The sequence below is a fragment of the Sorex fumeus genome, unplaced genomic scaffold (assembly GCF_029834395.1).
Source record: "Sorex fumeus unplaced genomic scaffold, SorFum_2.1 ptg000051l, whole genome shotgun sequence".
NCBI classification, from domain to species: Eukaryota; Metazoa; Chordata; class Mammalia; order Eulipotyphla; family Soricidae; genus Sorex; species Sorex fumeus.
Window position 1 is genome coordinate 5,273,169 of NW_026606108.1, and position 19,657 is coordinate 5,292,825.

The window sequence follows — 19,657 nt, forward strand, 5'->3', positions numbered from 1 at the left end:
GCTGCGCCCCGGCGGGCGCGCGTTCCCTCGGGGACCCCGGGGCGTCGCGGCCAGCCTCGGGGAGCGGCCGGCGGCCAGGTGACGGGGGTCCCCGCCGGAGCCCGCCCCCGCCGCCCGGGCGCGGACCCCGGGGCGCCCGGCGCGCGGGCGGGGACGCGCCGGGCCGCCGCCTCCTCCCCGCGGCGCTCTCGGGCGCGGAGCGGCTTTAAAAGGCGGCGGCGGCCCGGCCCCGCGCACTCGCTCGAGCCGCCGCCGCTGCCATGCCCGGGCCCCGGCCGGCCGCGCGCCCCTGGCGCTGGCTGCTGCTGCTGGCGCTGCCCGCCGCCTGCCCCGCGCCGCCGCGCGCCGTCTACACCAACCACTGGGCAGTGCAAGTGCTGGGCGGCCCGGGCGCGGCGGACCGCGTGGCCGCGCAGCACGGCTACCTCAACTTGGGCCAGGTGGGTGCGCGGCGAGGGGCGCGCGGGCCCGGGCGGGGGTCCCCCGCGCGCACCTGCCCCCGCGGAGCCCCGCGCGCCGCCCGCGGTCGCTCCGGGAGACCCTGGGCGCGCGGGGCCGGGCCGGGCGCGGGGGGCGCCGCGCGGGGGTCCAGCTCCCCGGGAGAGGCGCCTCCGGAGTGACCTTGGATCAGTCACTGACCGGGTGTCACTGCTCCGCGCGGCCGGCGGCAGCGTGGACCCCGTGCGCCGGACCCACGTTGGGGGGCTCTGGCGGCGGGTGCCGGGCGGGGGTGGGGACCGAGAGCCCTCCCGGGGCCTGGACGCCCGCTGCTGTCCCGTCGCCTAAGAGGAGCCGCCAGGGCCACCAGGGGGCATAGCTCCAAAGGGACCGGCGACAGCGCGCGCAGGAGACCGGGACGCAGATTGATGGCCCCCCGGAGTGACCGCCGCAGGCGCAAGTGCGTGGTCCCCGGATGGGGGCGCCCCCAGCGCCCCCCTCGCTGCCGGGCGCCTTAAATCCGCCGGTGGCAGCCTTACGGGACTCCAGGGAGGTGTCAGGGAAGGGTCAGCTCGTAATGCCTCCCCGCCCCCCAGGCGGCCGCCTATGGAGCGTGGCCCCTGGGAAAGAAGATCCTGCACACAGCGTGGGCTGGTCTGAGCGCCGGCCGGCGGGTCCTGCTTTGGTATCTCTCAGAACACGGTGGGGGTCTGGATGTGACTCGGGCGGGCCACCGTGCTGTGGCTGGATCCAGGGCACTGCCTGGTTTTCCCAGCTTCACTAGGTAGAGTCCAGGTGGTCCCTGGACACCGCATGGTGTGCTCACTCTAAATACATATTGGGAGGGAGGTGGGCTTCACCGGCGGTGCTCAGGGTTTACTCCTGGCTCTGTGCTCAGGGATCACTCCTGCTGGGGCTGGGGAACCATATGGGATGCCGGGATGGAACCTGGGTGGGCCGTGTGCAAAGCCAGTGCACTGCCCATTGGACTATCTCTCTGGCCCCCACCACCTCCCCTCAATTCCTGTGTGAGGGAGACAGCAATGTGGGGTGCTGGAAACGACCTCCACCACTCACATTTTGGGGTGTTAGGGGAGCCTCCGAGCTGCTGCCTACAGCACAGCCAGGGGGCTCTATACGGCTAGGTGGGTGGCCCTGAGACCTTGGGGACAGGGACCAACAGACGGACTCCTGGGTGGGGACACAGCCCTCTCCAGGGCACAGTGGGAGTGCTTCAGGAACCCCAAACCAGCTTTCCCCGCAGCCCTGCCCCAGCACACTGTGCCTAATGGGATGTGTGTGTGTGTGTGTGTGTGTGTGTGTGTGTGTGTGTGTGTGTGCGCGCTGGCGGCCCCCTGGCCCAGAGCTGCTTTTCCTCTATCTGCAGAGGGTGCGAGGCTCCAAGTGAATCGCGGATATTCTTAGCTTGGGTGTATGGGTCAGAGTGCGGGGGGGGGGGGCATCTGCGCCCGCACCGTGCCAGTGCCCCCCACATGCTGCCCTGCCCTGTCACAAGCTGCAGCCCCGGCAGCCTTCCCCCTTCCAAACTTGTTTCTTTCTGGGGCCCCCAGTCTCGTGCCGTGGCCCATGGGATACCCTGGGGGCCCACAAGGGACCACCTGCTCCCCCTGAAAACACTGTTTTGGAGGGGCGATGATGTTTCACAGGGCCCTGCTTTCCCAGGGGTTCTTGCCGCGCTCCAAGTTCTGGCAGTGCTTAAGGCAGACTCCCAGCTCTGTGCTCGGGGCTCACTCCTGGCTCTGTGCTCAGGGATGACTCCTGCTTCTGTGCTTGGGGCTGACTCCTGGCTCTGTGCTTGGGGCTGACTCCTGGCTCTGTCCTCGAGGATGACTCCTGGCTCTGTATTCAGGGTTGACTCCTGGCTCTGTGCTCGGGGTTCACTCCTGGCTCTGTGCTCGGGGCTCACTCCTGGCTCTGTGCTCGGGGCTCACTCCTGGCTCTGTGCTCGGGGCTGACTCCTGGCTCTGTGCTCGGGGCTCACTGCTGACTCTGTGCTCAGGGATGACTCCTGGCTCTGTGCTTGGGGCTCACTCCTGAATCTGTGCTCAGGGAACACTCCTGGTTCTGTGCTCGGGGCTCACTCCTGGCTCTGTGCTCAGGGCTCACTCCTGGCTCTGTGCTTGGGGCTCACTCTTGGTTCTGTGCTCGGGGCTCACTCCTGACACTGTGCTCAGGGATGACTCCTGCCTCTGTGCTCGGGGCTCACTCCTGGTAGGGCTTGGAGGACCCTCTGCAATGGCAAGGATCCAACCTGGGCCAGTTGCCTGCGTGGCAAGTGGCTTTCCTACCATACTATCTCTCCAGCCCCATTTTTCCTTTCCTGCGACTGACTGTCTGCTTCTGCTTATCTTCCATGGTACAAAGGTAGTGGAGACTGGTGGTTATCGCCTCGGTGGAATCTCTGATCTCATTCAGTGTCTGATAAGGACCCCCAGGGGCCCTCCTGGGGGAGGCTGTCTGTTTTCCAGAACAGGAAGCATGAGCCTCTGGGGCCCTTCATTCCGACATTCATCTTAATACCGGGGGGTTGGGCAAAGGCAGCACGATAATGTTCTCTAAAGAATCCAACTGGAAACCTTGGGAGACTCGCCACAGGCTGGAGGGCACGTCTGTGAGCCAGAGACCCCGGTTCCATCCCCAGCAGCACCCTAAGCACCAAGCTGAGAATAACGGAGAGTTGCTGGGTGTGGGCCCCTCCCCCCAGAACAAAGAACAGCAGTGGAAAATTGGACAGCCCCAGGTCACACCTTGGATTGACTCATTTTAGTTTGGGGGCAACACCTGACAGTGCTCAAGGTTTGCTCCTGGTTCTGTGCTCGGGGTCAGACCTGGCAGGACTTGGAGGACCCTAGGGGATGCCAGGCAGGGAGCCCAGGTCAGCCTGTGCCAGGCAAGCGCCCACCTCACTCTTCTGTCGCTCCAACCTCGGCTTCTTTCATCATTTAATTTAGCTCCCTCCTCTGTCCTCCTCCCACTGACCATTGTCGGCGCCCGTGTTGTCACTCATGTGAGCCTGGCTGGGGTGCCACATACTTTTTTGTTTTGCTGGGGGTCACCCACCAGGTTTCAGATCTCGCTCACTCAGCCGGGGTACCCACGGAGATAGATACTCTTTTGTAAGGTGCTTACTGGGGTGCTTGCCTTTGGGGGGAGGCACAATCCTGGTGATGATGCTCACGGGAGCTGGCGCGAGGTCGAGCTTTCTGGCCAGACTGTCCACAGATCTGTCCCCTGGGGTCAGTGCTGGGAGAGGCCATGTGATTCTGTGATGCCCACACACACAGCAGCTGCAGCCTGGCTGGAAATTGCTTACAGTGCCTGTGAGTCACAGACGACAGGGCTGCCGAGATGGTCCCGAGCCCATGTGAGGCACCGGGAATTCAGACTCACGACCACATGCCTGACAGGCAGCTGTTCTCAGCCCTTTTGTTATTCCCCCAGGCAGGCAGGCCCATGTCACTTTCGACAGATGATATGACTCACTCACAGGGACAAGCCAAGAGAACCTGGAGGCTGCTGCCAACAAATGAGAGTCGGGGCGGCTGTTTGATGAACACAGACACTCAAAGGATGACAGAAATCAGAACTCGCTCTAGCGTAAACCCTATTAGAGACTTATGAATACTTATTTTTTAATGTGACCATTGCAAAGAGAAAATTGTGAAATATTTTATAGAGAACTATGAGGCGGAAGAGTCTGAGTAATGGGGTAACGTCCACTAAGTCCATAGATGGAAACTGAGGGGCACGGGGGTTCCCGACTCAACTGTCAGTTCCGAGCAATTTAGCAGGAATATGAAATCCCACCCACGAATTGTGTGTCTCTCATGGACGAGCCTCATCCCCCGGCACCGGAGGTAGTTCTGAGAAGGAAGGAGTGGTGTGCGTGCTCACAACCATACTGACCAGCCCTTGGCAGTGGCCCAGGGACGTGTCCCCCCCCCCGCCCCCCCCCCCCACCGTGGGATTGGCAGAACCTTGGTCTGTGCTGGAGCTTACGTGTGTGTCAGAGGAACTGGTGGCTCAAGGGTCCTGCATGAGGACCTGGCTGGATTCCTGCCATCCCAGGGTCCCCCAGGGACCACCTTGCAGGAGCAGCCACCACTGAGCATGGCTGAGTGTAGCCCCCAAACAAAATTCATTTCACCCCACGATTTTGTTAAAAAAAATTGCCACGAAATCCACAGTGATGATCGGGTATGACAGTGAGCACGCTCATTAAGAAGCAGGAAGGAGGGGGAAATGTTACCAGTTACCAGGATGATTTATCAGAAAAGAGAGATTCAGACCAGGGAGGAAACTGGGGTCGCAGGAAGGTGGGGAGCTCAGTGACTAGTCAATGGTTATGATCACTGAATGGTTATCATTCAATAATAACTGTTGCTCTGGAATCATTCGGTGAGTGTTGAATGATTCAGCGCTGGCCCCGCTGCAAGGCACTGTGGACCGGCAGGGACCAGCCACAGAATCCTGCTGACCCCCCCAGGTGTCTAGGATGGGGCCAGCGGGTACAGAGCTGAGCAGGGACTTCCCAGGGCTGAGGGCAGGAGTGGGAGTGGCATCGTTCTGTCCACAGCAGAGCGACTGGCAGCCCGTGTCCAGGACAGTGGCTCCCGGGTCCGAGGAAGAAGATCGTGTAGAGATTTTCACAAGGCAGGCGCTCTGCAGCGCTCAGGGAACCTGGGCCACTGGACCCAGCCAGGCGCTGCCCCCCACTCCGGGCCTAGCATGCTTGGGGAAGGACATCCCCTAGGGCGATGCTCTGAGCTTCATCTGGGTGCCAGGCATACGCACGCGGCCTTGGCATCACCCCCACACACCCGGACTCTCCAGGCATTTGTTTGTTGTTATTGTTTCGGTGCTTTTTTATGTTTGGGGCTATGCCTGACCATACCCAGGGCTGACTCCTGGCTCTGTGCTCAGGGATTACTTGTGGGCTTGGGGGACCATATGGGATGCCAGAGATAGAACCTGAGTGATTGCAAGGCACGTGTCTTATCCACCGTACTGTTTCTCTGGCTCTCCCAAGGCATTATAAATTATTTCATTCTTTCCTTCCTTTCTTCCTTCCCTCCCTCCCTCTCTCTCTTCCTTCTTTTTTCCATCTATCCTTCCTTCCTGTCTTTCTTTTTCTCTTTCTTTTCTTCTCTCTCTCTCTCTCTCTCTCTCCCCCCCCCCCTCCTGTCCCTCCACACCCCTCCTCTCTTTGGGGACCACTCCTAGCAATGCTCAGAAGCTATTCTTTGACTCAGTGACTGGGATGTACTGAGGTGCCCAGAATAAACCCCAGGTACCCCTCGTGTGAAGCCTGTGCCCAGCCCTTTGAGCCAACTCCCTGCCCTCACCCATGTCCAGGCTTCCCAGCTGGGCTGATCGTGTCCAGGCAGAGGTAGCAGTGGAGGCCCAGAAGCCTCGGCTGCAGACCCCAGGGTGGGTCCAAGCCAGCCAAGCCCAGGGCCCAGAGCCCCGACTTCTGCCAGGCTCTCCTTTCCTCGCTGGCGCAGAAAAGCCATTTCACTCATGTCAGGTTGATGGCGAGAAGGAGCCTCACACCCAGCCACACACCCTGCTCAGAGCTGCCTCTCATGAACTGCTGTTTATTCCAAAGAATGGGACCAGCGTCCCCGCCCTCTGCATCTTTGTGTGGCCTGGGGAATCGAGGTCATGTTGTGGGTGTCAGAACTGAAGAAAGGCAGGTGGGCTGCTGGGCCCTGAGACCCAAGAGACTTTCGTGGTTTTGAACTTGACCTGAAACAGTGCCCAGCCCGGAGCTCCAGGTGGGCCTGAATCAGCCCCTCGTGGGCACAGGGGACGACGGTGGTTCTACTGCCCGTTCTGAAGCACACGTTCCAGAATGGGCTGGAATGTTCCAGACAGGGTGTCTGTGGCTTTGGGAAACAATCACCCAACTCCAGGCTCTCTCCTGTCAGTCTTCTCTGGAGGCTGTATCCGTTTTTCTGGTTTTTGGTTTATCTCATTTTGGGACCACACCCCGTGATGCTCAGGACTGACTCCTGACTCTGTGCTCAGGGATCACTTCTGGCGAGTTCTGGGGACCATATATGGTGCCAGGGACCAAACCCAGGTTGGTCTCATGCAAGGCAGATGCCCATCTCCACTGTCCTATGGCTTTGGCCCCAAAGCTGTTTCTTTTATACCCATGGCAGCCCCCCAGCGGGGCTGGGAGTGGAGAGAGAGAAAAGCTGGTGGGTGGATGCAGTGGGAGGGCTGGAGGGACAAGGTTTTGGGGGCGCAGCATCTCCTGTCTCCTTGCTCTCCAGCCTGAATGGCCAGTGACAAACGGAAGCTGATAGGGCTTCATTCGCGTGAACTGCTGAGAAGCCACTGGGGCTGTGGGTTGGAGTGGTGTGACTAAAGCGGACTTGAAGTAGCCTAAACTTTGAAAGTAGAACTTTCTAGAACTTAGAAGAACTTTCTAGAATACTCTGGGACTTCTGGAGTCCAGAAGGGTCAGGCCTGAGTGGATGTTTCAGGGGACTGACACATTCTTAGGAAGGGTTTCTCTGAGTGAAACCAAGGCACCAGATGACATAGCGCTGTTGATGGGGGGGTGGGGAACCCCAAAAGCCGTCTCTGATCTCCTGCCCAGTCATGGGTTTGGGATGTCAACAGGACCAAGCAACACTATTCTGTCGAGATCTTTGGGGGCTCTGGACCTCGGTTCAGATTTTGCCTCTAAAAAGTAATTCCTCTGATTCTCTGCCACTGGCCTAGGCAGATTAAGCGATCCCTCCCCCCTTCCCCTTCCTCCAGCTGCCCTGTTCTTGGGGTCTTCCAAGTTATATGGGGTCAGCCTCCTGGCCTTCTCTCACACACAGACATACAGATGCTTACACACACAGATACATACGCACCTATACTCACACGCACATATACTGACACACCAGTACTCATGCAGACACACACATGCACACCAAGATACATACACACCTATCTCTCACACACACACATACAGACACACCTGTACTCACACACACAGAAACACACAGACACACTTGTACTCACACACAGACACACCTGTACTCACACACATATACTGACACTCACATTTACATACACACCTACACACCTGTACTCACATGCACAAACACAGGCATGCACACACATTTTCACACACACATGTAAGTCTACATACATAAATACATACAGACACACAGGCACACATATAGACACGTGGATGATTTTACACAGACACAGAGATACACAGATGAGACATAATCTACACAAACATACACATATACATAGTCATACATAGTCCCATAAACATGCATGCATATACACATTCTCATATACGTATGCATTATATATGTGATCATGATCATACATGCATACACATCCATGTGCATATATATGCTCTCACACATGCTTACACACAGACTTACACATATATGTGTACACACACTTGTACATGCTCCAATCCCCCACTCCCATCCCCACACTTCAGTCAGGAGAGCTCTGAGGTCAGGGGTCAGGGTTCATCCGTCATCCCTCCAGGACTCTGAGCCAAGCCCCCGCCCCCATGTGACCCCAGTGACCCCCAGCACTCCTGTCACCGGGTTCCAGCATGGTTGGCTGAGTCTTGCAGGAAGGGGCTCCAGCCCCCTGAGCTGTTTGGGAGCCACCCCCCACATCTCCCATGGGGTGGGGGGCCTGAGTCATCCTGGTCTCCCTAGAGGCCACTGTGGCCCAGCCAGGGGCACCCCCACTGTCCACACTGTCTCCCACTTCACGGCTGTCTCCTGTCCACTGTCCCCCATGGTCAGTCCCCCAGCGTTCCAGCTCGCTGCAAGCCCCACCCCTGCCCCTGTCTCTTGGTTCCCTGCTTCCGTGCCTGGACCTGGGCTGGGCCCCTGGGGAGCGGGTCTTCAGTCAGCTGGGCCTCCACTCCCATCTCTTAGAGGGCCCCAGCACCCGACCCCCACCTTGGCACCAACCTTGGACCTCTGGGTGGAAACTGTTCCATCCCACTCTTTCTTTCTTTCTCTGGGGGCCACACCCAGTGGGGCTCAGGGCTGACTCCCGGTTCTGCACTCCTGGTGGGGCTCAGGGGACCCGATGTGGTGCCCGGGATCCAACCCAGGGGGCCAGCGTATGCAAGACAGATGCCCACCCCACCATTCTATCCTCCAGCACTGCCTTTGAGCTAAATTCCCTGCTTTGGGGGTCCCAGGTTGCTGACTGCCCTCCCCCATTCACGGTCACACAGATGCTCGTGTCCCCTGCTGGGCCTGCCACACTCTCCCGTTCCACCTCCTGGTCCTTGAGTCTCTGCTCAAGGGTTTTGAAGACAGGGTTGGGGGCAGAGGGGATTCGGGAAGCAGGCGCTGGCAAGAATGGGGATGAATAGCCATCAGCTGTCCAAGCTCCAAGGATGGGCTTGGCCGGTGTTTCCATGGCAACCAGGCCATCAATGAGGCCAGTGTCAGGACCGGGAAGAAACGTCACATTGTCTCCCTGTCGCTGTCGGCTCTGCCAGTGGCTGCAAATGGACCCTGGGGGGCTCCCTCTACTCCGGGGGGAGGGGGAACCTCTTGAATTTCTGAGCCCCCCACAATTACATCCATCATTTTGGGGGTCCTCGGGGGAGTGGGTGAAGCTGTCCTAGCAGAAAAACCACAGCAGCCACAGAGGCTGAGATGAGGCCAGGCTGCCCTCACCGCGGGGCAGATCCAGCCTGGCAGGGGCACAGTGGGGAAAGGGGCCCCAGTTTCCGCATGTCCTCACTTTTCTTTCTAAACTTTGTGCCAATGCCCTTTAGAACGGATCTTATTTATTTTTTTTTTTTGGTGGGCGGTGGAGGGAGTGTTTAAGCCACACCTGGCGTTGCTCAGGGCTTCCTCCTGGCTCTGTGCTCAGGATCCCTCCAGGTGGGGCTCAGGGGACCCTCTGGGGTACTGGGGATTCAACCCTTGTTGGCCGCATGCCAGGCAAAGGCCCTCCCCGCTGTCCTAGTGCTCCAGCCCTCGGGTCTCAGTGTCGCCACCAGAACTGTCCTGAGGCCTTCCCTCTGCATCTGGGGTCTTGTCCGAGATGGGCTGGCCCTCAGCATCCTCCAGGCCTGGCCTGTGGGCCCCTGGGTCTAGGGAGAACAGCCCCTTAGTGGCCCCGTGGCTCCCCAGGTCTGGAAGCAGCTCCTGGCCACCTTCCCAGCACCCAGATGGTGCGGCCGGACCTTGACCCACCGTCCTTGCCCCGCTTCCCAACTGGCCAGCTCCCACACACACCTGCCCTTGGGCCCGGCTCTGCGCAGTGGCCCTCAGCTTCCTGATCTGTCACCTGACGCCTGGCTGCAATTTTAGGATTTTTTCATTTTTTGTTTTGGGGCCACATCCGGCAGTGCTCAGGGTTTCCCCTTGGATCTGCACTCAGGGGTCCCTCCTGGAGGACTCCGGGGACCCTCTGCGGTGCCAGGGAGCAAACCTGGGCCGGCTGCATTCAAGGCCAGCGCCGTACCTGCTCCCTCCTCCCCTGGTAGTGCTCCTGCCCACTCTGGTGCAGTGCTCACCAGGGCACACTTTAGCTGTGATCACACACAGTCTGTCAGCTCAGATCGCGTGCCTTTGGTGATGGAGGTCCCAGGCAGCAGAAGGGGCTGGAGGGTGGGGGTCAGGCTGAGTGTGCCTGGGCAGCCCTGGGAATTAAACCTGGGACGTCGGGACTGCAAGGCATGTGCTTTTCACTCCTGAGCCTGGTTTCTTTTCCTTCATAAAATTGCAAATGTGTTATAGAAAGACTCTTCGTTACTAAGAATGCCGCCCAGGCTGGATAAAGAGGGAAAGCCCCCATGCCCGCTGCCCCCAGAGCCGGCCACCACTGTGTTCCAGACAGACCCGCACACAGAGCAGGCCGTTGATTTGGTCGGGTCACCCTCAGCGTGGGCTCCATTTGTCTGAGGGACACACCCATGGTGCTCAGGCATACTCCTGGCTCAGTGCTCAGTCCTCAGAGGTCCCTCCTGGTGGGACTTGGGGGACCCGATAGGGTGCCAGCGATCAAACCCATGAAGTCTGAGCTCCAGCCTTTGCACGGTCTCTCAGCCCACATGTGCCTTAAGCTCCGTGGATGTATCCGTGGATTTTTCACTGACTGTGATTGTAATTACTCGATAGCTGGGTCTCACCATTCACCTGTTTCTGCCTGTTTGCGGTCTGCGTCGTGGGTTATTTGTTATTTTCTGCATCACGGACATGTCTGTTTCTGTGATCTCACTGGTTCATGCCTCTGCGCACTTGTGTGAGGATTTCCCCAATATACAGAGCAGACGAAACAGCCTGCATGGTGGGTACATGGTGGGGGCAGGTGGGTCGTTCAAGCTGACACAGGTAGCCAAGGCACAGAGAGGGCCAGCACTATGTGCCTGGCCACACAGCATGGCAAGCACTGCTGGTCAGCGCCTGGGCCAGGGTCTGAGTTGGGTGGCCCAGCTCCACGGGTCAGGACCTGCTGAGTCAGGGTGTAGGCAGTCTAGGCTGTATTCTGCCTAGGTGGGTCACTGTCACTGTCTTCCCATTGTTCATCAATTTGCTCCAGCGGGCCCGGTAATGTCTCCATTGTAACAATCTTTACTGTGTTTGGCATATCGAATACGTCACGGGTGGCTTGCCAGGCTTTGCTGTGCGGGCGAGATACTCTCGGTAGCTTGCCGGGCTCTCCGAGAGGGGTGGAGGAATCGAACTCGGGTCGGCCATGTTGGCCGCTTGCAAGGCAAACGCCCTACCCGCTGTGCTATCGCTTCAGCCCACCTAGGTGGGTAGACTCCAGAATTGTGAAGGGGGACTGGCAGAGGTGCATGGAGAGTCTCAGGTGGCACCCTACTTGCCAGTTCTTTGTTTGTTTTGGGCCTGGCAGTTCTCAGGGGTTACTCCTGCCTCTGCGCTCAGGGATTCCCCTAACCATACTCAGGGTCCTGCAGCCGCATGCCTCCTCACTGGCCTGTCCCTCAGGCCCCTGGGCTTGCTTCGTCCAGGATGGCGGTTTCTCCTTCCCTCTCCAGGCACCGGAAGCATGGGTTGAGGCACAGCACCGATCACGACTTGTGCTAAGGGGTCCTGGGCCCTGTGAAACCACAGAGGCCCTGTGTGTACCTCGACATGTTCCACAGGATCATTGGGAGCGAGGACTGATCACCCCCCCATAATGACGAGTCATGTCTTAATAAACAGAAATGGGGGAGCAGGGCAAGAGGCTCTTCTTGAGGGGCGCTCGGGCACCCGGGGACTCCCCCACACTGGTTCCCAGCCAGTCGGGCCGTGGGTTCAATGCGAGTGTCTGAGGGGTGGTGTTTTGAGGGCCCAGTGCTACCAAGGGTCATGTGACTCATCCCGGCAGAGTGGGGGTAGGGGGAGAGGCGGCACTCAGGACCCAAGTGTGCAGGGCCTGCCCCAGCCTCTGTCTGCAACCCAAAGCAACCCACCTGCCTCTCTCCCTTCTTCCCTTCCCGCTTCCTTCATCCCTCCCTTTCCTCCCCTTCCCTTCTCTCCCTTCCCGTCTTCCCTTCCCTCCCCTCCCCTCCCCTCCCCTCCCCTCCCCTCCCCTCCCCTCCCCTCCCCTTCTCTTCCCTTCCTCCCCTTCCCTTCCCTATTTTCTTTGCTTTATTCATTTTAGGCCATACCCAGACTGCTCAGGACTCACTTCTGGCTCTGTGCTCAAGGACCACTCCTGGTGGGCTTGGGGGAATCCCATAGGGCGCGGGGGTCAAATCTGGGTCAGCTGCGTGCAAGGCAAAATATTCTTCCCACCCCTCTCCTCGTGCTATCACTCTGGTCCCAAGGAGGTTCTCTTTCTGGCCAATGGTTTCTTTCCTCAAGCTCGTCCATCCATGCCCAAAGCCGAGCCAGGCCCAGCTTCCCCCCGAGAGACCGCTCAGTCCCCCGCCTGGGTCTCTGGTGCCCGCTGGCCTGGTAGCCTACCGTGGACAGGCTATGGAAACTTGTTCCTCGTGGGCTTGCCAAGGCCATCTGGGCTTTGCTTGTCCCCCACCATCAGACTGCCGATGGAAGGGGTCAGCCCAGGGGAAGCGGTGTGAGCTGAACCAGCACCATGGTGGACGCAGTGTGGGGGGTCCAGCCTCTGGCCCATCTCATCTGCCCATCACCGGGTCGGGCCTCTGAAACCTCTCCCAGGTTCCTATGTGCACACTTGCATAGCAAAGTGGGTCCCGGGTCTTCCTGTGCCAGCAGGCACCGTGCCTCAGTTTCCACTGCTGGTCAAAGGCTCAGACTACCCAGTGCTTCCCTCAGGGTGTGTGGCCCTTCTGCCCCCAAGCCCCACGCTGGCTTCTTCACCATCTGGGACATTGTGTCACCTCTGAGATGTTCTCCCACAAGGATCCCACGGCCGCTGGGTCACTGGCAACATCTCATGCTCATTTCTTCTTGTCAGTGGCGGGTCTCGGTTCCCTGGAGAATGGGAAAGCGGGCGTGATAAATCATTGTCTCTGCAGGACAGTCCCGCGAGGCTGGAAAGAAGCCTTCACTCGAGAACAGTGCAGTTTGGTTTCTGGAAGATTCCAGCACATGCCGGGCCAGTCCAGGCTGGCCTGAAACTTGGTCGGTCTGTAGTGGGTGCCTGTGTGTCTCCCTTCTTTGAAAGCTCAGAGTCTGTGGGAATGACACTTTTAGCACCTGTATGGTTACGTTTTTTTGTTAAAATAATATTTTTAAATGAATCACTGTGCACTACAAAGTTGTAAAGATATTTACAATTGAGTTTCATATATTGTTCCAACACCAATCCCTTCACCAATGCCTACCACCAGTATCCCTGGTTTCCCTCCTGCCCCCTCCCTTGCTTCTGTGGTGGGCACTTTCCCCCTCCCCCATTTTCCTAGTTCCTTTCCTAACTTAACTCCAACCCCTGCCCCAGGCTCGAGCTTCCTGCTGAAACCCAGTTCTCCTACTCTTCATTTCCATTGGCACTGGGCATTTGATATTTGAACCCCCACAGGGTTTCTTTATATCCCATGCATGAGAGAGATCATTGAGTTTGTTCCTTGCCCCTGACTGTTCCCCCCCCCCAACATGATTCTCTCCAGTTACATCCACCTTGCAGCAAATTGCATGACTTTATCTTTTCTTATGGCTGCATAGTATTCCATCGTGTGTATGTACCATAGTTTCTTCATCCAGGCTCTGCTCTTGGGCACTTGGGCTGTTTGAAGATTCTGGCTATTGTATAGAGTGCTGCAGTGGACATAGGTGTGCAGACGTCTCTTCTGCTTTGTGCTTTGGGACTCTTGAGGTGCCTTCCCAGAAATGGAGTTACTGGATCCTCTGGACGCTCAATTCCTAGCTTTTTGAGGAATGTCCAAATTGTCTTCCCAAAAGGCTGGACCGGTGGACATTTCCCCAGCAAGGAATGAAGGTCCTCTTCTGCCTGCATCCTCCCAACCCTGATTGTGGGACTCACATTGAAGGGAGCACTTTGCATCTTGGGAGAGAACGTCTCCTGCGACACTCTGCCTAGGACCCAAATGTAGATTGAAGTATGCAGGGCAATGGTAGGGGACTGGAGCCTCGCTCATGCTGGCATGTCCCAGAGGCAGAGGAGAGAGAGGCAAACACTTTCAACCTTTCCATGCCTGGGCACTGACTCTGGTCCATGGACCAGCTGATAAAAACCACGAACTGGAAAGCGCCAATAACTTTTTGGCAAAGTGGTGGGAAATTTCCATAGATTGGAAGCCCAGCAGTTCAGCCCGACTGTGATCGAGTAATTTTAATGACTCTTGGTGGTCAAATCCACGTGCTATTCTTGAAGCATTGGTGTGTGTCCAGAAATGATCATCAGAAGGTTGGAGCAGTAGTGCCGTGGGGAAGGCGATTCCTGGCATGAAGCTGACCCAGGTGTGATCCCTGGCATCCCTTAGGGTCCCCCAAGCACCACCAGGAGTGATTCCTGAGCACAGGAATAATGCCTGAGCATTGCTGGGTATAGCTCAAAAACAAAACAAAACAAAAGGTTCCTCAGGGCTGGGCACGTAAAGCATGTGCTTGTAAGAGACACAGATTTTTACTCCTGGGGCCCAAGAAAACCCACATAACGGAGATGGCACAGGAGTGAGGCTTACCCAGGTGAGCATGGAGCCAAGGCTCCACCCCTGGCATTGCAGGGCCCCCTGAGCACTACCAGGCACCGCTTGCATCTCACCACATCCTCTGTCAATCCAGAGTGTCATCAGGGGTGGGCCTGGCACCCCAGAGCGCTCCTTGGGAGCACCTCCCCTCCAAACACATAAAAAAGTTCATGATAGAATGTTGGAGAAAAGTTTCAGGATGGCGGTGTGGCTAGGACGAAATGTTTGACCATCTTGGGAGACAGGGTCCCAGGTGTGTTCAGACATGAGGATTAGCAGCTTCAGTGCTTGAGGGGAGACAACGGGACCCTCAGAGGCTGCTCCTCTACACAGTGCATTCTGGGGTCACAGCATGCCCCCTGAGCCCCCTGGCCAGCTGGTGTATCACGGTCTAGGTTTTGGCACCAGGGGGAAGCATCCAGAAAATGGGGGGGCGGGGGGAGCTGGCCTTTCAGCTCCTTCCTGCAGAAGTGAGATGCGCCACAGCCAATCCCTGGGCCGGCTTCTGAGCTGGGGGGACTTGCCTGCTGGTTCCCTGCTTGCTCTGGTCTGCGCTCTCTGGCACCAGCATCCAAGCCAGGGGCCAGTGATAGAGTCTTTAGGCTCTCTTGAGGGATCGAATTAAAGAGGGGGACCGGCAGACAGCCATCCAGGGGGCTGGCTCCCCCACGCGTGAATCCCGCCCACGGGCTCCCCACGGGCTGCCCCAGAGCTGGTGCCACAAAAAGAGAGAGACAGCCGTGGGACTCCTGAGGCGAACCTCTCTCTGGAGAGAAAAAGTTCCTGATCTGCTGGAGCCTTTGCTCCCAGTGGGGGCAGGGAGACGGGAGAAGAATGCAAGCATTATTCTAAGAAACCGCCTTTATTTATAGATTCTCCTAATTCTATTAAAATGAATGCCGGAGGGATATAAAACTTGGACGCCGTCACACATAATAGGAGCGGAGGGCTTCAGGGCCGAGAGGGGCCCCACGCTCAAAGGGGGCCGAGCCGAGCACCCCAAGCGAGAATGGGAAGTTCGTCCTGAAATAAAATCTCCTTGGCGCGCACTCGGCGGTGAAAGTGAATTAAACTAAGGACTTGGTTAGTGGAATCCTTGGAAGGAAACACGAAAATCTTTCATCATGAAAAGGAGAAAGCATTAAGCGGGCTCAAGGGGAAAACCAAGGCAGAGATTACACTAATTACGTTATAAAGACAAATAAGTAAAATGTCATTCTTGTAAAAGAGGAATAAAACTAATTAAGTACCGGGAGTGCCGTAAGAGGAGTTGGCATTGTGAGTTGTATCAAAGGTGCTCAAAGATGGAAATTTTTTGCCTGCCTTGTTTTCCCGGCCCGTCTGGAGCCCTGGCCTCTGTAGCTGCAACGCACAAAGCAAGGGCTGTTTGGTTCCTGAATGGGATCAGATGCAAAATCAGCAGCCGCTGTATTAGACAAGCGAAACCCCAGTGGACACTTGGACCTGAAATGAATGAGGAGTTCTGGAAGTCTGAAGTTTTTTGTTTTGGTTTTGGAGCTATACCCGGCGGTGCTCAGGGGTCACTCCTGGCTCTGCACGCAGGAGTCACTCCTGATGATTCTCAAGCGCCAAATGGGATGCCAGGGATCGAACCCAGGTCGGCCACATGCAAGGCCAGTGCCCTAACTGCTATGCTAGCGCTCCGGTCCCTTGACAAGTAAGAAGCTTTTTTTTATTTTATTGATTTATTCTTTGGTTTTGGAGGGCCGCCACTGAGGACTGACCGGCAGCACCCAGGTCTCTACTTTGCTGCCCTCAGATACGTTCTTTGATCCGGAGAAAATACTTGGTATCACCTGTCGCATGAAGCAGAGTGCTGGAACGGAGGACGGTGCCCTGCGGCCCCTGAGCTAGCCAGCCCCCAACACGACCTCTGTAAAGAGGTGAATCGAGGCAGACTCTGAGCCGGGGTCGGTCGATCCACATGAAGCAGCGGCTCAGGTGGGCCACAGATGCTCCGACTGTTAATGAGGATGATGAAGTGGAGGAAGAAGAGGGTCAGGGAAAGCCAGGTGGCAGCGGACGCAGTGGCCAGGAAGGGTGCGCCACCTCACTGTGGCCGCCTCCCTTGGGGAGGCAGTGCTGGCCGTTAGTGCTTAGCCAGCCTCGGTTTTACTTTCCTCACCGTGAGCCACGGACTGACTTAGCTCTGGGTGGCGGGGCAGGGTGCTCAGGCCACACTAGTCATATGGCCACCGCCACCACTAGGTAGTATGGCAGGCGGCACTGCAAGGACAGACAGTGCAGAGGCTAGAGACTTGGCACCCAGCCTTAGCCCCACAATTCTGTAGTGCAGCTGCCCCGGTGGGCCCAGAGACGCAGCAGCCACTGGCCAGCCCAGTGCAACGCCTCTCTCCGTGTGCCTGGCAGTGCACTGGGGGGATTTTTCTTAGAAAACGCTGCTGCTAAGAACAGCCTGTGCTTGCCTTGGGCGAGCCGACAGCCAGGCCCCCTCACTGTCCCGGCTCCTCCTGGGTGAGTGCCTAGACTCGATAGGGCTGGCTGTGTAGATGCTCGAAACCGATTCTCTGCTCGTGACTAGTGTGGGAAGTAGCTTTTCCCACTTGGCAAGTTATTTAAGTTCTGTCTGTAACTTCTGGCTAAACTGGTGAGTTAACTTTTACGTATTTTTTTTTTTTTTGGTGTGGGAGGGGGACATGCCTGCTGGCGCTCAGGGATTCCATGATTGGTGTCCTGGGGCGTCACGCCCAACAGGTCATACTCAGCTTCCTGCATGCCAAGTGCATGCTTAGCTCACTTTGACATAACTTTACCTATTGGTTTTTTTTTTATTCTTTTTTTAACGCAGGGCAGAGCCTGGCAAGCTCCCCGTGATGTATTCGATATGCCAAACACAGTAACAACAAAGTCTCCAATGGAGACGTTACTGGGCCCGCTCGAGCAAATCGACGATCAACGGGAGGGCCTTTACTTTACTTACTTTACTTTTAATGGTTTATCAGTTACAGTTCACGTTTGACCAGGAATGAGACCCAGGTCGGTCTCATGCAGGGCACATGCCTCACCCCTTCTCATTCTCCCCCTCTCTTGTGCTCTTGTTCTTTATGTATTTTTGGGGGGGCCCTCCTAGCAGCGTTTAGGGGACTGGTACAGTGCTCCGGGTTGAGTTGGGGTTGGCTGCTTGCAAGGTGTTAGCCCTCACACTGTCTCTCATTTGTGGTTTAAAAGTGCAGTATTACCAGGGTTTCTCTATTAAGATTGATATTTGTTAAATATTATATACATATATATGATTTTGGATGGGGTAGAAAATTTTAGCAGGATAACAAAGTTCTAGTCTCACTTGCTAATAGTCTTTGTCGTGTAGATTTTAATGTTTGTTTCTGGGCCTCGCTGGCTGCACGCTGAGTCAGCTCCCATTTGGGAGCTCACGTGTCGTTACCAGGGACTAGGAGGAGCAGAGGATCAAACCCAGGCCTCTCATGTGCAGGAATGTGCAGGCATGTGCAGGGATTTGCAAGGCATGTGCAAGTATGTGCAAGGCATATGCAGGCATGCTCTCTAGCCCTCTGAGCTTCTCTCCAACCCAAATACACCAAGAACAAGGGCTTTCCATGTTGCTTGAATTTTCTCCTGTGACTCCTAGAACCTGTCAGATATGGAATTACATCTATTTCCTTCCTTCCTTCCTTCCTTCCTTCCTTCCTTCCTTCCTTCTTTCCTTCCTTCCTTCTTTCCTTCCTTCCTTCCTTCCTTTCACTTTTTGGGTCACGCCCAGTGATGCTCAGGGCTTATTCCTGGCTCTGCACTCAAGAATCACTTCTGGTGGTGCTGGGGGTGGGGGGGCGTATGGCCTCCCCGTTGTACTATCAGCCAGATCTATTGAATTTCTAATGTCAATAAATACTTTCTAGAATAATTACAGCTTGACCATGGTGGAATTATTTATTTGTTTGGTTGCTTTTATGATTTGAGGCCCACACCCAGTGGTGCTCTTGGCTCTGCACTGAGGGATCACTTCTGGTGGGGCTCAGGGGACCCTCTGGGGGAATCAAATCTGGGTTGGCCGCATGCACAACAAGCGCTTTCCCCACTGTCCTATAGCTCCAGCTCTGTGAAATTTTTTTTCTTCATCTTGAAGCTGGTTTTCTGATACTTGAGCAAGACATTTTTGCTTCTGTATTTGTAAGTAATGTAGATCTCAGCTCTTCCTTCTACTGTCCATGTTCAGTTTTATTTTTGGGGGGGTGGGGGCATACCCCACTGTGCCCAGGGCTTACTTCTGTCTCTGAGGTACATAGTCACTCCTGGTTGTGCTCAGGGGACCATATGGGATGCTGGTAATTAAAACCAGGTTGGCTGCATGCAAGGCAAGTGTCTTATCTGATGTACAATCTCTCCAGCCCCCATGTTCAGTTTTAATAGTAAAGGTAGCCTGTGGGCCAGAATGATAGCACAGAAGGTAAGACACTTGCCTGTTATCCCTGTTATCCTATAGGACCCCCGAGCACTGTCAGGAGTAATCTCTGAGTGCAGAGCCAGGAGTAAGTCCTGAGTACTGCCCTGGTGACCCCAAAACAAGCAAACAAATAGTCCAGACATTCTGACCCTCGTCAAACTGGACTCTCTTGCATTATCTGAGAGTGTCTAGAGGCCAGGATGACCCACACCTTCCCTCACTGATTCTGAATGTGCCTGTGCAGCTGTGTGGTCTTGTCCTGTGTGAAAGAACGAGGAAATGGGTTTAACTAGTGTTTCCATTTCTTCCATGGAAAGCCTAGTCCTGTAAATTTGTCTTTTCCCATTGCTTCCACGCATTATCGTTCTCCAAGGTTCCCATCCCATTGTTTGTGTTCTCAGCTCAGTATCATCTGCATGTTTCCTTATTATCGGTTCTTCCCTGGAGGTTTTGGGCCGCAGACGCTCCAGTTCATTCACTGCCTTTTGTTTCCTTGCCGACCCTGGACCCTGGCTCCGTGGGCGGGTCAACCTGCTAGTCATCTGGAGGGCCGAGCTGGCCTTTGTTCGTTCCCTATACTCTGTGTTTATCTTTCCCCTGACAGAGTTCTGCTCCTAAATTTGTTTTTCCTCTCTTTGGTTTATTCTTCACGTCTTGGACAG

At 56.3% G+C, this 19,657-nt stretch overlaps 1 protein-coding gene across 1 annotated transcript in view; it reads left to right on the top strand.

Moving 5' to 3' along the window:
• Nucleotides 1-227: 227 nt before the first annotated feature.
• Nucleotides 228-19,657, top strand: part of PCSK6 (proprotein convertase subtilisin/kexin type 6) — a 90,665-nt gene continuing 71,235 nt past the window's right edge. The window contains exon 1 of the mRNA XM_056124360.1: nt 228-440. Coding sequence (XP_055980335.1) covers nt 261-440 — 180 coding nt within the window. The 5' untranslated portion in view covers nt 228-260. The remainder of the gene's footprint in view (nt 441-19,657) is intronic.